Raw genomic sequence first — 22,413 nt, 5'->3', positions numbered from 1 at the left:
AGAGACAGAGGATGAAGTGGCCTCATTGTATGAGACGTTCCACCGTAATATAGAGGATGGGAGTTACCGACACACACAAAAACCAAATGACAGATGTGTCCTTCCTTACCTTTCCTCCTGGCTTGACATGTACAGATGTAGCATTGTTTAACTTGACTTTCTGCAGTATGATAGCTTTCTGTACCCAATATCCTATCTTAGAAGACAACAAAACCCATCGAAAGTGGTAAAACTCACAGTGTTAGCCCGTCATAAGTCGTGTTAACCATTGCTACATATGGACATCGAGGTTTGTGGTGATTTTGCAATACTAACGTGGTTATGATGGGAATTGCAGCTTATTCATGGTTTTGCTCCTGATAATGGGGTAAATTTATTAAAACTGGCATATTGTATTCCAGTCTTAACAAACGGTCCGACCGGTGCAGAGTCTGAGAGATTTATCAAGAGGCTAAATCTGTGTTATGTCTCTGCTCCAAAATGGAAAGCTACATCAGTTCCAGAAAACTGGAGAGAGTTATAATAGATGTGTCGGACCAAGGCTCAGTCCGATCCCCGCACTGCTTTCATGTGGCGGGCAAGAAACTGATCACGAGGGGCGTATTTGGCACAAGAAAGGACCTTGTGTCAGTAATGTGATCAATATCATCCCTCTATGTTAGTTTTCAGGTCTAGGGTGAATGATACATTTGCCTCAATGTATTGAAATTGTAGCAAATTTACCCCATTGGAGGAGCAGGACAATGGTTACAAAATGGAAAAGAAAATCCAGCAGTGCAACCTTTCCTAAAACTTAACCTTTAATCTGGAATTGTAATTTAACAATAAAAAGTGGGGGTGTTATTCAGCAAAAAATGAACCCCGTCATGCAGTCAACGCCTTAGCTGACGCGTTTCGGAAAAGAAAGTTTCCTTAGTCGTAGCCTGTCTCGCTACAACTGTAGACACCTACGGAACCTGGCAGATTCCATTAACAAAATTGAGATCCATTGGGTCTCCGTTCTTTAAAGGGCTTTTCTTTTGGTGATTTTGGACACACACCGTGACGAAGACACCAATGCAGATGTGAACGTAGCCTTGGAAATGGGAGTCCTTAAGGTAATAGTGGACACATCTGCAGACTCAGTAATATGGTTTGGAATGATCTGTATCACATAGAGCAGCATGTGTAATAGGATAAGAGGTACGAGACACACATCATATGAAAATGTTGGGGTTGGGCTTTGTCACCATCTCGTAGTAAGAATAGCGCAGAGTGGGTGTCATAGAAGGTTTGTTCTCGTCTTGTAGGGAAATACACGTATTAGTAGAACATCACAAAGAAGGCAGAAAAAACCCTGCTTTTTAGTTTTATTTTTATTTTTTTCAAATACTGATTTTGAGTTAGAAGTTTGCGCTATAGTCCACAGCTGCATTGACAAGGAATGCTGGGACATCACAGTTCACAAGCCTGCAGAATTGTGAATGCAGCTGTGAATGAGAACGTTACAGTACAGGCTGTAACTGAGAATAATTACAATATAATATAAAGAAAAGGACTTATTGTAGAGCTATGCAATGATTTTAAAGATGAAACTTCCACTTAAAGGGAACCCGTCATTGAAAATGTCTGATCTATGGGCAGCATGTTATAGCGCTGAACAGATTGATATATATATATATAACTATATATATATATATATATATATATATATATATATATATATATATATATATATATACACACTCACCGGCCACTTTATTAGGTACACCTGTCCAACTGCTCGTTAACACTTAATTTCTAATCAGCCAATCACATGGCGGCAACTCAGTGCATTTAGGCATGTAGACATGGTCAAGACAATCTCCTGCAGTTCAAACCGAGCATCAGTATGGGGAAGAAAGGTGATTTGAGTGCCTTTGAACGTGGCATGGTTGTTGGTGCCAGAAGGGCTGGTCTGAGTATTTCAGAAACTGCTGATCTACTGGGATTTTCACGCACAACCATCTCTAGGGTTTACAGAGAATGGTCCGAAAAAGAAAAAACATCCAGTGAGCGGCAGTTCTGTGTTGGCGGAAATGCGTTGTTGATGCCAGAGGTCAGAGGAGAATGGCCAGACTGGTTCGAGCTGATAGAAAGGCAACAGTGACTCAAATAGCCACCCGTTACAACCAAGGTAGCCAGAAGAGCATCTCTGAACGCACAGTACGTCGAACTTTGAGGCAGATGGGCTACAGCAGCAGAAGACCACACCGGGTGCCACTCCTTTCAGCTAAGAACAGGAAACTGAGGCTACAATTTGCACAAGCTCATCGAAATTGGACAATTGAAGATTGGAAAAACGTTGCCTGGTCTGATGAGTCTCGATTTCTGCTGCGACATTCGGATGGTAGGGTCAGAATTTGGCGTCAACAACATGAAAGCATGGATCCATCCTGCCTTGTATCAACGGTTCAGGCTGGTGTTGGTGGTGTCATGGTGTGGGGAATATTTTCTTGGCACTCTTTGGGCCCCTTGGTACCAATTGAGCATCGTTGCAACGCCAAAGCCTACCTGAGTATTGTTGCTGACCATGTCCATCCCTTTATGACCACAATGTCCCCAACATCTGATGGCTACTTTCAGCAGGATAATGCGCCATGTCATAAAGCTGGAATCATCTCAGACTGGTTTCTTGAACATGACAATGAGTTCACTGTACTCCAATGGCCTCCACAGTCACCAGATCTCAATCCAATAGAGGAGCATCTTTGGGATGTGGTGGAACGGGAGATTCGCATCATGGATGTGCAGCCGACAAATCTGCGGCAACTGTGTGATGCCATCATGTCAATATGGACCAAAATCTCTGAGGAATGCTTCCAGCACCTTGTTGTATCTATGCCATGAAGAATTGAGGCAGTTCTGAAGGCAAAAGGGGGTTCAACCCGTTACTAGCATGGTGTACCTAATAAAGTGGCCGGTGAGTGTAAGTCTAACACATTGACTGTTGTGTGCTTGAGCCCTTACACCAGGGGTAGGGAATGTACGGCTCTCCAGCTGTTGCAAAACTACAACTCCCAGCATGCATACTTGCTCTGCTGTTCTTGGAACTCCCATGGAAGTGAATGGAGCATGATGGGAGTTGTAGTTTCACAGCCGCTGGAGAGCCAAAGGTTCCCTACCCCTGCCTTACACAGTGAAGACTATTATTTGGTTAGTGAGACCGCCCACCGGACTCCTAAGCCCAGAAGGAGCAGAGGATCAGACCAGTTATAGACAAGGTATTAGAAATCTTTTCCTGCAAACTACCGGTATATAAAAATCTGTTCCTCATATCCTATTCTATAACTTGGTTAGGACATTGTTTAATGCTGCAGGTTCCCTTTAAAATCCAACATGTCTCCTTTACTCACCTAACTACACATTCAGCAGATTTTATGACCATTAAGTAAGTGGTAAGAGAAAAATAAACAGGTAATAGCGCTATAATACTGTCATATAGCCCGCACAATACATACATCATAATAGCACCATGCTAAATGCATAACAAAGCTATGGAGTGATATATAACAATGCTGTACGGTGTCTAGTAATAATTATACACGATCATTTATAGATTATGTCACGGCTGACATGATGACATAGTGACCATGGTGTAAGTGACACTAAGTTCAGATCTGTGTTGGAGTTTCCGTTTTTTCAGGTCCCCAAGCGGACCCGGAGAACGGAAACCCAATCCACATAAAAAGCAGTTACGGAAACCTGCAGAACCCACAGACTATAATGGGGTCTGCCAGGTGTCTGCCTGTAAAATGTGGAGAGAAAAGTCCTGCTTGCTGTGACCATAGCCAAAGTGGAGAGGGGGATTGCCCTATGATCCTAGAATTTAGGACATCATGGCAAAAATTCTCATTCACTCTACTGCCAAATGGGTGGTCCTGCTCCAGCCCAGGACCACCCACTTGGCAGTTGAGAAAGTGATTAACCTATTGGGTGATGAAACTTAACAGTACTGATCTCTCAGGAATGGTGGGGGATATTGAAAAAATTCTAACCATGCCGGACTCAGTGGAGTGGCCCCAATTGAGTTGGTGTTGGTAGAGATGGGACATATTAACAGTGTCTGGGCCAGGGATTGGTCAGATTTGAAGACTATTTCTCCATGCCATAATCCTGCCCATAGTTAATAACATTGCAGTCTATTACATTTCTTCCAACCGTGTTCCTGAACAAAACTGAGAAAATACAAAGTACCGAAGCCAATCGGTTGTTGAGTCACAGTGTAAATTTTGCACTGAATTCATTGCTTCCAGATGAGCCCTAGAGACTGATTATTTTCAGCAAACCCTTTATGGCCCCTCACAGCTGCTGGCATTTTTGGATTTTTTGTTTGGCAGTTCTTGAGTTGTTGATGTTCAAAAGACAAAACCAAGAAGAAGCGAAGATGAGATGCTGCCACATTGAAAAGCTGACACCGAGAAAATGAACCATCAAACTGCAGAGACAGCGGTGTAGAAATACCATCACTACTCTAAACTGGCCACCCACTAATGTAAAGCCTTATTATCAACTGCAACATTTACCCGCAGCTCTAGAGAGACATCGGAAGACGCACTTGTGATTTGTGATGACTGCAAAATGGTATATACACATGTATACTGGCAGTTATCATTGCCTGCAGTAGTACAGACACTGGAGCTGCAGCATAGTCACAGGTCACTTTTTCTACACAGTCCAGTCATATTAATGTGACCAGCGCCTACTTCTGATGTCGATGTTAAATAACCAATGGCAGAAGGCACGTGTCATCAGCCATCTGGGTGCACTCATCATTGTGGAAGGCACGATGGATCAACACAAATATGCATCTATCCTTGCGGACCATGTTCACCCCTACATGTGAATTGTTTTTCCTCAGGATGATGGCATCTACCAGCAGGACAATGCGACGTGTCATAAAGCTCGCAGTGTACGTGCGTGGTTCGAGGATGAGTTTACTGCACTCCCTTGGCCAGCAAATTCCCTGGACGTGAACCCAATCGAGAATCTGTGGACCACCTTGATCGGGTTGTTCGCACCATGGTTGCTCAACCGCATAACCTAGCGCAGCTGGACACTGGACAATGGTTCAACCTCCCAGTGATCATCATCACAACATCCCCTCTCTTCCTGCACGTCTCGCAGCGGTCCGCTCTGCCAAAGGTGGTTATTCTGGATTCTGACAGGTGGTCACATTAATGGGACTGGACTGTGTATAAATCTGCTAGCCCATAAAATACTTGTCACCCATCTAATCTCTCCTCTCTGCTGTCAATAGACTTCTGTGGTCACATGCCTCCTTCTCTACAGTGACTGCATAAGTCAGTGCTGAGGCTGCTGGAAACAAAGGACTTTCTTAGTAAGATGGCTACAATATTAAAAACAAGTCTGCCAGAACGAGCATCACTTATAAACTAACACCTGGTACTGTAGGGCAATTGAGCCTGGGGTCACATGGGTTTTTTGGACCGGATTTTGACACGGAGGCTGCCTCAGAATCCAGTCCAAAAAATGGCTAGCAGTGCTCCGGCATCCAGTCGCAGCATTCCGCTCCGGATTAGGCCCAAATGAATGGGTGTAGTCGGGAGGGAGGTGTCGTGCCGGATTCCGCAGCAAGAAAGTGCAGGTCGTTTCTTTTTTTCCGTGAGCGGCACAAAACCACTAACGGAAAAAAGAAGTGAACGGTTCCCTTTGAAGTCAATGGAAGGCGTTTTTTGGAGCCAGATTCTGACGTGGATTCTGTGTCAAAATCCAGCCCCCAAAACCCTGTGTGAACCCAGCCTTATACAGATTCCAGTGCTACCTTTTATTCGTGGTTTTCCATTGCCCCATTGCCAACAAATTCAGCCTTTTACAAATATACAAATGAGTTGCCAAGTGGCATGCCCTTAGAAAAAAGGGCCTGAGGAAATTGTCAAGTAGCACTTGGGAACAAAGCTGAATTTCTCACCCTTTAAATATATTAATCATGTCACTGTAACAGGATCTTACTTATTAATAAAGTCCTTTGATTACAGCAGCCTCAGCACTGACTCCAGCAGTCTCTGTATGGTGTGTAGGGGTGTGTGACTACAGAAGTCACTTAGCAGAGGTTGAATGAGTCCTTCCTTCCGCCCTCCCTCCCTCCCCTCCCTCCCTCCCCTCCCTCCCCTCCCCCCCCTCCCTCCCCTCCCCTCCCCTCCCTCCCTCCCTCCCCTCCCTCCCTTCCTCCCTCCCTCCCTTCCTCCCTCCCTTCCTCCCTCCCTTCCTTCCTTCCTCCCTCCCTCCCTTCCTCCCTCCCTTCCTTCCTCCCTCCCTTCCTTCCTCCCTCCCTCCCTTCCTCCCTCCCTCCCTCCCTTCCTCCCTCCCTCCCTTCCTCCCTCCCTTCCTTCCTTCCGTCCGTCCGTCCGTCCGCCGTCCGTCCGTCCGCCCTCCCTTCCTTCCTTCCTTCCTTCCTTCCTTCCTTCCTTCCTTCCTTCCTTCCTTCCGTCCGTCCTTTCTCTTGTAACTGATATCAGCAAGGTGGAAGTAAAGGGCTGCAGTATTTATAGGAATAATAGAAGCTCTAGAAATAATTATCATATTTTTCATTCTTAATCCAAAACTTACATTTCTGCTCTGTGGTGTACTGTATATCCTCACAGTTTTTAGGTCGATCACTGAAGATGCACTTTAATTTGCCATCCAGACGTCTTCCTTAAAGGGCCATTCATGAGGCAGGTGTAATAACCCATGGGTGCTGTAATTTGTGTTATACTGGATGTGAGTGTAGTGAGCAGCAGATCCAGTCCATGTGTTAGAGGAGATTATATGGATAAATAGAGACCAGTCTGGGAGGAAGCGGAGTGTTTCCTAGAGCTGCATTGTGAATACACTTTAGAGCTGTGATGCATGAAGGTCAATTAGCAGAAGGTTATAGTCGTTAGGCCGGGAGAAATGAGGACATGCATTAGTGTTAGCTTCAAAGTGACATAAGAGCTAATGGATTTAAAGAATATTGGTAGTATGCTTAGGATCAATGCTTGGACTGTACCTTTGTATGCAAAGTTTTACTTAGTATTACATGGAATTGACCACTACAACAAGAGCAGTGTCTTCTGGGACTTGCAGTTTTTAGCTGCACTAGACATTCACCACAAAACTAGTCACATTGATTATATAGATGGGTCCTTAAAGGGGTGCTTCGGCTTATTTTTTTCCCAGTGTAAAAGGGCTGAAGGGACCAATAACATTGAAATAAAAACCCCAAAACATGTTAATAACCTCTTCCCGATCCTCTGTTTCCAGCCGCAGCTGGGTCCAGTCTTTTGTTTACAGGCCCTCTCAGCTGACATCAGCAGTCACATCCCATTGGTGCTAGGTGGCTGCTGCAGCCAATCACAGGGCTCAACAACAGTGACCTCTTCACAAACAGGATGTCACATGCTGTTTCTGAAGAGGTCACTGTGCAGGAATGGGATTTGCTGGAGTGGTCACCTGGCACAAATGGGATGTCACTGCTAAGGTGGGGAGCGGGTCTGCCGCTGATGAAAATGGAGGATAATGTTATTTTATTTTATTGGTACTGTCAGCAGCTCTTTTGCATTGTAAAAAACAAAGATGGAACAAGCTTTTAAAATTGTCTGCTCGTGAAGGAAAGAGACTGAGCATATTTACAAAAAAATCTACCAGATGTCTAACAGTTGCAGGAAAGTTACACCCGGATGGCTAAGGATTTTGTGTAAGGTGTGTATGCTGAATATTCACTAGACCCAACAGGGTACACAGTTTGTGAATCGGCATAGCCAAGAGGCGTTACTAAATGCCCCAGAAGGAGAGAACGTCTCACATGCTGCACCACCACATATGGATCTGGTAGGAGGAAACCGCACAGGAGCTCCCAAGAAGCCTCTAAATGGTGAACATCTTGTAGATGCAAATGTATCTGTATATACTACACAAGGCTCACTTACTAGCCACACTGCGGGCAGGACGGGGAACAACTAATTCAGCTCAGTTCTATTCTTGACTATATGTCAATACTTAGTGATTATTTTAGGGATATACAGGAGGGTCTGCAAGTTTATTTTTAGATGTGTGTGTGTGTGTGTGTGTGACGTGGGACCCCAGCTTTAAAAGGGCTTGGCGATATCCTTGGGATAGGTCATCAATGTGTGATCAGTGGGGACCTGAAACCCAGGACCCCCTACAGTTCCCACTGATCAGATGCATCGTTTGTGTGGGGGCTTCGGTCTCTTCACTGGATACCAAGCCCATTGCTGCACTTATCATTGGGGCTGTTCTTGGTATTACAGTTGACTTGAATGGGACTGAGCTTCTGTTGTACCATGTAGTATCATCAGCACAGGGAAGAGGCTGCGGTGTACATGGTGAGACGTCTGGCAGCCGCTCGCTCACCTTTCACAGTTCAGTACACATAAGAGCATGCATATATATGGGGGTGTCAGGTGAGATACTGTAACTGCACGAGCATACGCCGGACATTGGCCTGAATGTATGGCTGCCTTCCACATTTATTGTAGTAATATTACCATCCTTCATCACTGCCCAGCCCTTATCACGTCTTGCACCTCGATATTATACGTGCAGACTGATAGGTGATATCCACAAGCAATATCCCAGCTGATCATCTGTCAATATCTGGGAATCCATTGTCTTCTGAAATTGTAACTTAGCGGAGATTCTTGCACTCAGCAGTTTCCCTGAGAGTTACCTTTCTCCACCGCTGCAGCAGGGATTTTCTCCATGATGGATGCTGAAGGCCATTCTGGATATCTTTTGTACAATTGCTTGACCTGAATATTTATTTGTATCCTTGTTACATCTGGATACAATGAAGCCCACAGTAAATATAGAGCCTTGTTTGTTTTCTGTAGCCTGCAAAGACTTAGATTAAGAAGATGCAACTCTGCCTGAAGCCACCACCAGGGGGAGGCTGCTGCATAAGGTTTATATAGTACATTGACCTTAAAGGGAACCTTTCATGTCCTCTGACATTAGTGGTGTTACATACTGCTAGAAAGCTGACAGCGCGCCAAATTCAGTGCACTATTAGTTTTATCAGTATATGCCTCCGTTACAGAGTTATCTGCGCTGATAGTCGGAATAGATATCCCTGCACTGTCAGAAGGGCTGGCCTTATAGATCAGGAACGCCCCTCTGACAGTACAAGGTTATGGTAGAGTACTGCCGGGGGGGGGGGGGGGGCGTTCCTGCGATGACACTAGACTGTAAGGTCGCCCCCTTCTGACGTTGTAGTGATATTAGACCTGAATAATGGCACTGATATTTCTGCAACCGAGGCACACATTGGCAAAGCTAAAATTGCTCTGAATTCACCGCTCTGACAGCTTTCATGCAGTATATAACACAATCTGACACTAATGCCGTAGGATATGAAAGGTCCTCTTTAAAGGGCCACTTAATTGACCTATGCTTAGTACCTATGCTTGGTATCGCAGCTCATGCCATTCACTTGAATGGGACAGAGCTGTTATTAGGCAATGTGACTGAAGAATCACATGGTCTGATTCATGAGGGGTCCGAAGAATTGGACCACATCGGATATTCTAGAAATAGGTCATCAATTTAAAAGTCGAACGTTACAGAAAAGCTGCTTTTTTTGTTTTAGATTTTGCAGCTTTTTTTGTTTTAAATGTTACAGCTTTTTTTGAGCCAAAGCCAGAATGTAGTGAGCAGAAGATAGAAGTATAAGAACTTCCTATACACCACCTATTCCTTTTGTAGCCATTCTTGGCTTTGGCTAAAAAAAAAAAAAAGCAGCAAAATCTGCAACAAAAAAAGCTGCTTTTTTGCAAATGTGGGGCCTTAGTCTAAAGTGGTATTCCAAGTCCGAGTTTTTTCCACCGGTGAGGCTTAAAGTAACAAAATATGCATTCTTACCTCTCCGTTCAGCTGGGAATCTTGCACAGATTTCAGCTCGGGCCACTGATGTGCCTAACCTTTAGCCCCCATGTGAGCAATTCAGCTAGTCAGTGAGCAGCGATATTCTGCATAAATAGACAATCTTCACTCAGCTGCCGGGCGGCTGATACACTTGCATGGGGGCAAAAGATCAACAAGGACCAGGAACCCGAATGAAAACTCTCTCAGGATCCACGGCCAAACAGAGAAGCGAGTGTGCATATTTTTGGATCTTAATTTTTTGCGGTTGAAAAAAAATCACCACTTTAATAACACAGTTTGCAGTGAGCTCCCTCTAGTGGTGGCTGCAGGCAGAGAGAATTTTGTCTATTAACTTTCTATCTGTGCTGAGGATTTAGAGCTTTGTGTAAATAAGATGTAGCGCTAACCTTTAAGAAAGTGTTAGAAATGATTTAGTGCTGAATATTGGACGTTTGCTTTACATTATTCTTTTTTTATCACATTTTAAGAATGATTTTTTGGGAAACTGAATGTAAGGGTGGGTTCACATTGTTTTTCAACGTAGAAAAGCGTCTCATAAATCGGCTCCATTTTGTTGCATTTTTTAATGCAGTATGGGTTTTTTTGAGTCTTTTTTAAGCGTTTTTTTGAGGCATCCCTTTGATGTCAATGAGATTTGGCTAGTCACCTGGGCTCCCGATTGTTTCAGATCTCTCAGTTTGTCACCCAGCTTTCCTCACAACTTATATATAACATGACTTAGTGAATATTGTGTAACATGGCCTTGCATTGAAGGGTCCATCATGCCGTTGCTATAGGTATAGTGTATACAGTCACTATGACATGAGTCACAGTGCGGGGTCTGTGCTATATCCCAGGCTGGACATTGCTCACTGAGCTCTTGTATTAGCTGTAATGAGTTGTATGCGGCCGGGCTCGGAGGGTTTGTCCTCTGTGTGGCGTGCTCATTACATTGCAGTAATTACACGGCTCCTGAAGATGTGCGGCCGCCCTCCTCACATTCTCTGCCTCTTCCCTGACTGACATCTTATTCATCTGTGAATCATTCCAATATAGTATCTACAATACAGATTAACATCGGGCAGTAATGAAGTCACAGATAGGATTGGTTTGCATTTATATACTTTGAGGCTGAGACGGCTTATGGTGGGTCAGCTGTGGCTATCATCCTGCAGCAGGCCCACCCATGGCAAACAAAAAAATTGGCTCATTTTCACTATGGATTTTATCCTCTGTGGCTGAGACCACGCCGAATCCACAACAAGAAATTGATCCAAAACCCATAACGCGTGATACGTTGTGTTGGAATTTGTTTAAAGGGATATATGTTAGGATAGATCTGATTGGTGGGGTGGGGGACTTGTGGGGTGACGTTGCCTTTTTACGTAAATGGGTAATCATTTTATAAAGTGTCTGGTAGTACTTAAAGGGGCTCTATCAGCAAAATTATGCTGTATGAGCCCCACATATGCGTGAATAGACTATTCAGGCACCGCAAATGTTATTTTAAACCTCCCCTCCTCATTTTAAAATAAAACCATAAAAACATATTTGTAAATCATACCTATCGTGCATGGTGGGCGGTCCTCCAAGGTCCGACGTCATCTTGCTGTCACGCCTTCCTCTTCTTTCTTCTTCCAGCGATGTCCTCCTGTCCTGGCTCTTCCCTGCCTTCATCTTCTGTTCTTCCGGCGGGTTGTGTTCAAATCCTGCGCGTGCGCAGTATCGCTCCCTCCGGAGTGCTACTGCGCATGTGTCGGCGCAATTTTTGTTGTAGTTCTAATTACCCCATAGAACTACGTGAGCATACTGCGCATGCACAGTACGCTCGTGAGCTTCTTCATTCCGGAAGAAAAGAAGATGAAGGCGGGGAAGAGCCAGGACAGGAAGGCGTCGCTGGAAGAAGAAAGAAGAGGAAGGCGTGACAGCAAGATGACGTCGGACCTTGGAGGACCGCCCAGCGTGCATGATAGCTATGATTTACAAATATGTTTTTATGGTTTTATTTTAAAACGGGAGGGTTTAAAATAACATTTGCGTTGCCTGAATAGCCTATTCACGCATATGTGGGGCTCATACAGCATAATTTTGCTGATAGAGCCCCTTTAATGGAGTTTTACAGTCCTTAAAAGGGTGGTCCAGGCAAAAGAAAAAATATTTTTTAAATTGACTGGGGGCATTGAACAATAAAAAAACAAAACATACTCCCCTTTCCTCAGTTCTGTGCTGCCTCCCAACATGGTCCGGTCCTTCTGATCAGTTGTAGTTTTCTGCTGGAAGTCCCTGCCGCAAGTGGCCAATGAGCAGCCTCTGCAAAGGGCACGTGTCATCACTTCCTGTGACATCCTTGGGCCTCTTCCTGAAGCTGCTGATTGGCCCCAGCGGTCACGTGATCAGCAGCTTCAGGGGAAGGGATCTGGCATTTCACAGTGAACAGTTTCACTTTGAGAAGCCACAAGAGCAGCAGGACCGGACCACACTGAGAGGACACCGGAGACAGGTGAGTGATTTTATTTTATGTTTTTTCACCTCCCCCAGCCTATTTTAAAACTCACTGTTTTTTGGGCCTGCTGGTCTCTAAAGACAGAACTTCCCTACTAACAAGGAGTGAATTTTAAATTAGCAAGAAGGAAGACACCTAGTGGTAGGAAATTGAAGAGGATTTTCAGGCAGAAAGCGGCAACGTTTTTAAATACATTACATTGAAATCGGTGGGGTGCGACACCGGGGATCACACCAATGCATAGGGACTGTGCTTGGAATTGCGGCTCATCCCCATTCCCTTTCATAGGACTAAACTGCTGCTATACCCCTTTGCCGTTGACGTTGCGTTTACTGGGGGCTGCTCTGCTCTAGCTTATATAAGTCCCTATGATTGTCATAAACTCTCATACAGAATATGGACATTTCTTCCGGAGAGAACCCATTAAGAAAACATAGGCTCCCATGGTAGATAGTGTAGATAGGTCTACTATGTGAGCATAGGCAGAAGTGATATCTACGGTCTAGTGACATCACTGAACCGCACACTAGCCATGTCATCGATCTCTGTCAGCACCATGCACTGGGAAGACTTTCATTGCTGCACATAAAACAACTTCATTCACTCTCATCTTTTATCTCCCATACCCATGACAAGAATTTGTGATAGAATAAAGTAGCATATGGCATTGGCATGCCTCAGCTGCTGCAGGGTCTTCCGGGAAGTGTAGCCATCCCTGTCACAGTTACATACAGTGTCATATAATGCCTGGATTGATAGGTCCCATCCTCTACAATGTGCCTGGATTGTGTCTGCTCTGGCTCTGGAACAAACCACATGCTGCAAGGAAGCTGACACCTGTCCCTAACCGCAAACCGGCATTTCCTCCTTATTAATGGAGCAGAGAAGCAGCTACAATAGATACTGTAGATAGTCATTGCTGCCACCGATGATTATATGCTGGCATACTACAGCCGCTTTATGGCCCAGCATGTTGGCATGTCCAATATTGTGAAGAGCGTCTCTGCACCAAGGGGTAGGGAAGCCAAATTGTGCACAGAAATAGTTTGCCACATGTATTATTAAATGGGTGTTCCTGGCATCACTAATTGGTAATATATTATTTATCTCATATACAGTAAGTGGTGGTTTCATTCACTTGTCCCACATGATAGACTTAAATGTAGTCTGCTACTGTCAAGTCGCCTTTATACTGTAGTTATTGCTTACGCTGACAAGTACACGAAGTTTTAAGGACAGGTTGAAAGCAGTTGTGTCACCTTATTTGCTCACTTTTTTTAAAGGGAACCTGTCACTTTGAAAATGCTATAAAGCAGGAGGAGCTGAGCAGACCGATATAAAGCTTTATGGGCAAAGATTCACTATAATGTATATTTTATTCACTGGGTTTAAGAGTCCAGTGGGCGGTCCTAATCAGGTCCTACTTTCTTCTAATCTGTTGTATGGCCTGGTTGTATATGTCGTATTCTGTTTACTTCAAATTATTATGTTTACAGCCATCTTGACTTAAACCAGAGGTTCCCAAACTTTTTTTTTTCATAGACCACTTTCAAAATTTTACTGGTTTCCGTGGACCCCCTGCTGCTACATTTCTACCATAGTCCTAAAACTTGTAAAAAAATGTGAAGGTTAGATCTAACAATGGAAATCTGCGTCGCAGCTGAGACCCCTGGAGTCCACCTGGACCACTTTGGGAATCACTGCCTTAAACAGTACCTGAGTTATCAGTTGAAATATCTGCAGGGTCCCGTTGGGCGGTTCTCTGGCTGTATAAGCCTTCATATATGGTGTCCTATCAAGTTTACTGCTGCTAATAGCCCCATTATGGCTACAGCACACTTTGCACTTCTCTCTGAGGCAGGGGCGTGTACAATAAGGAGAAATCTTCCCCATCCATTATTATTAGTACTGGTTTCTTTACATGTAATTCTCCTAGAAGTATCTACGAAATAAACAAATAACTTAGAAAAGCCCAAGAGACCATAATAAAGGAGATCCAGGGACAATGGATTTGGAATCCTGGTTATGGTGCAGCTAAGTGGTTCTTAACCTTGTTTGAGGTACCGAACCCACCAGTTTCATATGCACATTCACCGAAACCTTCCTTAATCAATCAAATCAAATCAAACAAGCTTTATTGGCATGTCCGAATAGATATTTGGCATTGCCAGAGCTAGTAAAGTGGGGGGGGGGGGGAGCTGGAGTCGAGGGGGAGAGTATAAGGAGGTAGGGTGGGTGATTTGGGGTATAACAGTCCGTGGAGTCTCATCTTCCTCTTAGTTGGTGACCGCTATATGGGGGGGGGGGTGATTTGGGGTATTAGTGGGGGATTTAGTGATAAATCAGATATGATTTTTTTACAAATTCAAGACATAGGTATATGTTTTTTTTTACTGGTACACAAAATGAACCGTGCATAGGGTCTAGGGTTCGATCGAACGCCGGTTATGAACCACTGAGCTAAACGGATCCATGGCACAGGAAAGGATAACTCTGAACACAATAAGATAAACTACTTGTTGTCTATGACTATTATCCCATCAGCAGTAACACAAGACGCCAGTCAGAAGTAGATAGACTCTCCCTACAATCACTTCTCTCAGTGCAGTGTACAGGCAGGGAAAGCTATGTGGAAACCTGTAGAGGCCATGAAGAGAGACCTCCCTCTCCACTCACTGTGTTCCTCTCTCTTGGGCCTGCTGGTTTCTAAAGACAGAACTTCCCTACTAACAAGGAGTGAATTGCAAATTAGCAAGAAGGGAGACACCTAGTGGTAGGAAATTGCGGAGGATTTTCAGGCAGAAAACGCCAACATTTTTAAAATACAATGCATTGAATTCTGGCCAGTTTGACCATTTATGATAACAAAGTCGGAAGATGATCTTGTAAATTCTAGGGGAGAGTGTTGTGGGCATGCTCTGTGATACTTGTAGTCCTTACTAAGCAGGGACGGGGTGGAGGAGTATTGAAGTATTGCTTATGTTATGTTCGCATCTGTGCCTGGTATCCTCCCATTGAGAATCTGTATAAAGAAATCAATGAATTGGTAAAAACAACCAAAAAAAAAAGAAGTTAGAAATGGTTACCATTATCCGTCTTTTTTGAAGGATTAGTCAATGGGTATCCATCAAAAACTACCCGTTAGTTCCTGCTTTTGACAGATCCGGGTTTTTTTTCCCTTCTTCATTCTGAGCATGCACAGAGGAGACTGAAGAGGGAAAATGGATTGCAAAACAGACACAAATGCATTGCCATCTATTGGTAATCCGCTTGTGTTTGCTTTCCATAGGCCTCGATGCCTAAAGAAAACAACAAAACAAAACAAAAAATGGATTTGTTGCTGTCCATCGTGTATCCTTATTTTTTGGACAGAGCAAAACTGCTGCAAGTCTGACTTTTATCTCCGTCCAAAAGAGCAGATACCCGAGGGGAATGCTCCAAACTCCAGATTGTATTTATACAGTACGGTTGCATTTCATTTTCCCCCTGATTACCAGTCCTAAAATAAATCCAAAATAGATGGAGGCTGGTAACAACTGAGGGTGAACAGTAGCTCACATGAGGTTGCGGCTGATAATGGGTTAATCACAGTTACGTTTGCTGCCGTGACCATTTAGATTGCAGTAATATTTTTTCCTAGCTGTTTTCTCCTACTAGCAGCGTCCTGATGATCGTGTGGTCTGTCACATGCTCACCAGGACCGGGATGATGGAAACCACTTCTGCCTTCTGTACTGGGCAGCCAGCAGTTTCTGACAGCGGAGCACCTGGTATCTGACCGCCCATTGCTCAGGCAAGTCTTTCCTGACAAGTCTATTTTAGGAAATACTTGTACTTCCCATGTTATGATAAGGTTGGAGCACCTATTGCATTGTGCAGTTCTTCTGTTATTCCTCCTGGAAATGAATGAATAAATTGACACTCCTTTTATCAATAGGCTGTGTCTCTACACAGCCTGATAAGATAAGATAATCCTTTAATAGTCCCACAGTGGGGAAATTTCAGTATGTTACAGCAGCATAGTAATACAGATACAAGATGATACACAGTAATATATTACAGACGTAGACACACATAAGCTGAGAAAAAGAATATATACTAGGAGTCCATAGCAAATAAGAGACAAAAGAAGGAAGACTTCAGGGTCACTTAGTTCTCTGTGCAGAGTGATTTTCACTTGGTCTGATGTAGATTATGTAGCCTGATCGTGGTTGGGAGGAAGGCCCTACGATAGCTCCTTCTCACACTTGGGGTGAAGCAGTCAGTCACTTAGGGTGTAGAAGACATTTCTTACATTGTAAGCCGTAAGATGTGCAGAATCATCAGACCTTTGCACAGAGCAGTTTGCAGGCATGTGGAGTCTTTGAGGAGAATCGTCCCCTCCCTCTTCACTGTGTGAAGAGATCAGACCCTCCCACTACCATTCACTATTACCTCGTATCTATGGAGACTAAACTAGCCTAGCAACAGTAAAGGAACTGTAAATTAGCTAGAAGGGAGACACCTAGTGGTAGGAACTTTAGAGAGGTTTTTTTCAGGCAAAAAAACAATTACATTTTATTACATTTTTGTCCAGAATCACCTGGTGTATTAAATGAGACTAAATTGTCTGAAAGTTAGTGACCAGTTAAGAAACCTGTCCTTAAAGCGTACCTCCAATTACAAAACCACTTCTAATAAATGAATAGTGCAGGTGAATATACGACATTTTGTAATATATCTTATTAAAGAAATATGTTTCCTTCTCCATTTTTTACATAGAGGTCTATGGAGAGGAGAGGGGGAGGAGGAGGCTCTTCTGACACTGCTATATCTTTAAGATAACTCTCTACCTATCACTACACAGGATGGGGGGGACAATACATTTTTTGACAGCATCCCCCTTCCATAGACTTCTGTAGGTGAGCTCAGTAGAGGGTTCATCCTAATAAGGGACACAGATTTCTTTAGTATATACGTGACAAAGTTTCTTGTATTCACCTGCACTATTCATTTATGTAAAGTCGCTCTAATCGTTGTTTTAGGCCGCTGCGCTCCTTTCCCTTTGAACCAGTTTCCGTCGGTGTTACCTGGGGCCTCATCTAGGGAAGCAATGACTACGACTGCAATAGATGTGGCGGAGTAATAATAATTGGGCTGCACAGACTGCAATCTTATAGCAGGGCGAGCGAGCGAGCGAGCGGGCAGCCAGCGCTCCTCGTATGAATGACTGCTCTTCCTGGCTCTCCGTCTTACGGTTGCTTAGTCAGGTGTAGTTCACAAATGTACGCTCTCATTATTTTCCTGCGGTCTGCTGTTTTTCTCCTCAGGCCGCTGGGAGGGGGACGGAGATTGCTGCGTGTCTGTACGCCTCCAGCTCTCCTCTCACAACTCCCTGGATTTTGCCGTAAAATCGTGATTTCTGCGTTTTCGTGGGAAAGTTTCCGCGCAGCCCTTCCTCTCCGCCACGCCGCTATACCAGGAGTTGGATGAGGATTATTATGGCTGCTGGTAGCTATTAAACATTGCACAAATACTGCAGGCTGTGTCATGTCAATGCAGAGAATCGCATCTGACTGGGCTGGAATGACTGACTTTTTTTTTTTTACCCCCCCTTCTCCCCATGTGTTCTTAAAATAGATGATTGTCCTTTCATTAGATTGCGGTTGCATAAAAGAACAACGTTGGGGAATGGGAGGGATGCTGCTCATTTTAATTGAACAGGGGGGAAGAAGACATTAAAAGCGTAATTTGCTGAATCTCCCATTATCTTGCGCAAGATATAGCCGTTTACACACCAGGGAGAACGCGGGGCCGCGCTGCTCCCTGCCTACAGCTATAGAGCATTAGAGGAACACACTACACAAATGAGAATTATTTGTTAAAATGGCTTCTCCATCCTGGGCAGGGATCCTTTCTCAGCGCCGGTAATCCGCCTTAAAAGAGTTGGGCAACTGGGATTCAGTTGCAAGACAGGAAATTAACCCCCCTCCAAAAAAAAAAAAAAAAAAAAAAAAAAAATTGACGGTCAGTTGTGTTTGTGCATAGTAGCAGAGCTGTACAGTAAAGGCCCGGCATTATCCGTGCCAGCGGTCAGTGTGTAATCGCTGATTCTGCCCTGTTTACTATCACTGCCTCCAAAATGTGTATTAAACAGACCCCGTGCCAATCCCAGGGCAGCCGGATCAGCGGGGATGTTAATGCCTTTCTTAACCCATTGCTTGTCCTGTGGCAGGCACATGCACAAGTGCTTTTATGCTGACGGAGCACAATAGGATACAGTCCTGCCGCCGGCTCTGAAGGGATTTTTTCAGCAGTTTGAGGGTTAATTGCGTCAGAATATTCTGCATTTGTGGATGCGATATCAATTTGTGTTGTTGTAAATGGAGCAGGATACAGGGGAGTAGTCTAATATTTGTAGGCAGAGACTGGTATCATGGAATTGGATGGATAGATAGATAGATAGGATAGATAGATAGATAGATAGATAGATAGATAGATAGATAGATAGATAGATGGATAGATGGATAGATGGATAGATGGATAGATGGATAGATGGATAGGATAGATAGATAGATAGATAGATAGATAGATAGATAGATAGATAGATAGATAGGAGATAGATAGATAGATAGATAGATAGATAGATAGATAGATAGATAGATAGATAGGAGATAGATGGATAGGAGAGATAGATAGATAGATAGATAGATAGATAGATAGATAGATAGATAGATAGATAGGAGATAGATAGATAGATAGATAGATAGATGGATAGGAGAGATAGATAGATAGGAGATAGATAGATAGATAGATGGATAGGAGAGATAGATAGATAGATAGATAGATAGATAGATAGATAGATAGATAGATAGATGATAGATAGATAGATAGATAGATAGATAGATAGATAGATGGATAGGAGAGATAGATAGATAGGAAATAGATAGATGGATAGATAGATGGATGGATGGATGTATTTTCAGTATGTATATGCACAGTCACAGTTTCCATGCGAGTCCTGGGGCAGGTAACCCCTCAGCGCCTCCTCCATGGCAGCCCCCTCTCTATGGGATGAGTCCGGCCTGCTATTGGCTGCAGTCATTTGAATGGGAGGTGGTGAAGGATTCCTCATCTTCCTCCCTCTCTCACAGACAGTAGTAACTGTACGAGGATGCCTCGTCCTCATTTTTTTTTTTTTTATTACTTCTGAGATTTTATTACTGGCAGCCAGATGTGCTGAAATTCCTGACGACAGCATCTATCTCTCCACTGCGTGTTTTTAATAGGCTTAGAGGAATATGAGTAGAGCGAAGCCTCGGCGTTCAGCCTCACACTTGTGCTGGGGAAGCCCATCCAGCTCTGCGCTGCCTCCAGTCCGTGCTGCTTCAGTCGGGAGACAGCCGCACGGGTGCTAAATCTTCTACAGCACTGCTTGCGGAGAATAATGACTGTACCATTACTCCTCAGCCCTTGCTCATTCAAGCACAGTTTTCATCGAGTCCAGGAAGCCTACGGAACTTGACTGGCATGTCCACTTTTGGCGTCATCTGTGCAAGCAGCGACTTTATAGACAGGCGGCGATCCTATAGAGGAAAATGCAGTTTGATACATTACGCCAGTTTTGCAACACCGTCCTCTCTCATTTTCACGAGGCTTTCCCCACACCTCCCAACATTTTACAGAATGATCTATTTGGCCAGACCTTGAACAACTCCAGGTATGTGGAAATAATGGGCAATTTTAGTTTGTTTTTTTTTTCCTGCTGCATGAAGGCTATGGCAATGCTCATTACCCTTGAAGGGTAGAGCTATGTAGGTCTTATTTCCATCCCTCTCCTATAGATATGGCGCCAGCCTATTCCACAGCACCGTCCGCTCTCCTAGGAAGCCAATTAACCTTTAAGTATGTTTCTGGAGCGTAGGAGGAAACCGAAGTCCATGGAAGAACCCTCCTTCCCCCCACAGTCAGAGGTAGCATGTAGCAGAGCTGAATTTGTCATTGAACTCTGGTGAATTCAGATAATGCAGTAGGTTTACCTGCAGTCCTATTGCATGTTCATCACAATCTCGGCTCTGCTGCATCCCTATAGCCAAAGCGTCCCACATGTCTACATTAAAATAAATCAGTTTGAATGGGGTGACAAGAGAATAAACACAGAGGGAACGTCGCTATTGACCCGCAAGATTTATCGAACAGATGAGATTTGGTGCATTCGATAAACGGCGTATTCACGAGATCTACTTTTTACTGTGCGGGAGTGATGGATGATGTGTATTGAAGGCTGTCCCCTCTCTGCCCCTATACAATCCCCATTAATAACCAGCAGGCAGGGATTACTTGCAGTTGGGGATGCTGGACAGCTCCTGCTACGTGCAAGACGCAGCAATATTATCCTCCGCTTATAATACCCTATGGAGGATGCCATTACTGATCCTATGGAGGTTTTCTCCAGACCTAAGGAGGCGACAACTAGATGTATACACAGCAAAATGTGACATTTGCCTGCAGTCGCCTGAGAGCATGTATTGTAGGTGTACACATGTCCATATGGACATGTGCCTAGTATATAGAGAGTCCGAACTACAGTATCTCTACGAAGCTTCATCTTACATTGGTGTCATCCTTTACTGAAAGCGGGGCCCTGGATACCAAGCAATATGGGCCCCCTAAGTCGTCATTTGTAGTTACATTTTTTGGTTATTTTGATATCTCTGGTGCTTGATGGTTAATTCTATATTAATAGAAGGGTTACATTTATATTAGCAGTACATTGGCCAGTCTAGAACCGGTAAAAGGGTTCACTGTAAACTCCCTGGTGTCGTAAGACATAGAGGGAATCATTTTATACTCCCTGGTGGTCTAGGGCATTGAATGGTTTTCTCCTGTTGAGTCGAATTCTCAGTGGTCTTGGGCTCGGATAGTCTCAGCTTAATTCAAGGGTTAATTTTACATTCCCTGGTGGTCCAGGGCAAGTACAAGGGTTAGTTGTAAACTTTCAGGTGTCATAAGTTGGAGGGTGTAGGGCAAGTAAAAGGGGTAAATGTATATTCTCAGGTGGTCTAAGGTGATAAAAGGGTTATTTTTCCATTTTCCTGGTGGTCTAGGGCACATATTTGGAAATGGTCTTGCCTCTTAAGCCAGTGAAGCCATTTTATATTCCCTGGTGGTCTAGTGCACAGAATGGTTCACGTTGGCCCAGTCCCGCTCTGTATTATCTATGCGACTCATGTATCTATGACACATCTTACCCTACATCTTTACCGTCTTGAACCCCACCTTCTTAAATGCTACTTGAACGTTTTGAGCAGCGCTGGACTTTTGCTCTCAGTCTAGATTTGACCTCTTTTTTTCCTATTTCTTTGCATTAGATTGATCTAGATATTAGGATCCAGCTAGAAAATGGAATAAACAGGAGAAATTTGAAAATAATAGTGTATAGCAGATAGATGAGCTATAATGGTGAAGGTTACCTCTACGCCTACGCTTCCATGCTTTATTACCTGTCTGCTTCTTATTCTGGGAGTGTGGGACATACACATTTATCTGCCCTATTATAATACCGCCGACTGTAGGGGATGTACAGGAGCAAATCTCACAGTACGTCCATATATCTCATCAGCTCCAGGACTAGTATTGCTCCTTACATCGGTCTTAGATGCCCCGTGGATTCTTAAGCACCTTTGATTGGGAATTGTTTTTTCTTTAAAGTGCTTTTTCCACAAGGGGATAGTAACACGGAAATGGATATCCTATAATATGTAGAGTAACACGTTGCACAGAACGGGGATCTAAATCTACCTAGCGAAGTAAGGCACAGGGGACGTATAAAGGGACGGATCTTGTGCAAAAGAGAATCTATTAATCCGAGCCAAAGCTAGGCTTTCCCTGACAGGGAGCAAAAATTCAGGACAGTAACTTAACCCTGTATTTAAGTAGCCCCCGCCCCTGCCACCCAGATTACAGGTCATGTATTACGGTGTGAGGAGCCTCATGAAATATATACTTAATATATGGCATTATGTATGGAGAGTCATTGACGGTAGT

The 22,413-nt window shown here is 43.9% G+C and overlaps 1 protein-coding gene across 40 annotated transcripts in view; it reads left to right on the top strand.

Annotated features, from left to right (window-relative positions):
* RIMS2 (regulating synaptic membrane exocytosis 2) overlaps positions 1-22,413 on the top strand; it is a 478,194-nt gene that overhangs the window by 133,238 nt on the left and 322,543 nt on the right. For 2 of the 40 annotated variants that reach the window (XM_075270202.1, XM_075270199.1), the window contains exon 1: positions 19,513-20,086. The exons of 34 other annotated variants lie outside the window; for them this stretch is intronic. In XM_075270202.1, coding sequence (XP_075126303.1) covers positions 19,965-20,086 — 122 coding nt within the window. In that variant the 5' untranslated portion in view covers positions 19,513-19,964. Of the gene's footprint in view, positions 1-19,512; positions 20,087-22,413 lie in introns of those variants that run through there. 4 more of the 40 variants (XM_075270217.1, XM_075270205.1, XM_075270218.1 and 1 more) reach the window with 3 other exon arrangements.

The sequence above is a fragment of the Leptodactylus fuscus genome, chromosome 4, assembly GCF_031893055.1.
Source record: "Leptodactylus fuscus isolate aLepFus1 chromosome 4, aLepFus1.hap2, whole genome shotgun sequence".
Classification (NCBI taxonomy): Eukaryota; Metazoa; Chordata; class Amphibia; order Anura; family Leptodactylidae; genus Leptodactylus; species Leptodactylus fuscus.
This window is presented reverse-complemented; position numbering and strand designations above follow the sequence as displayed.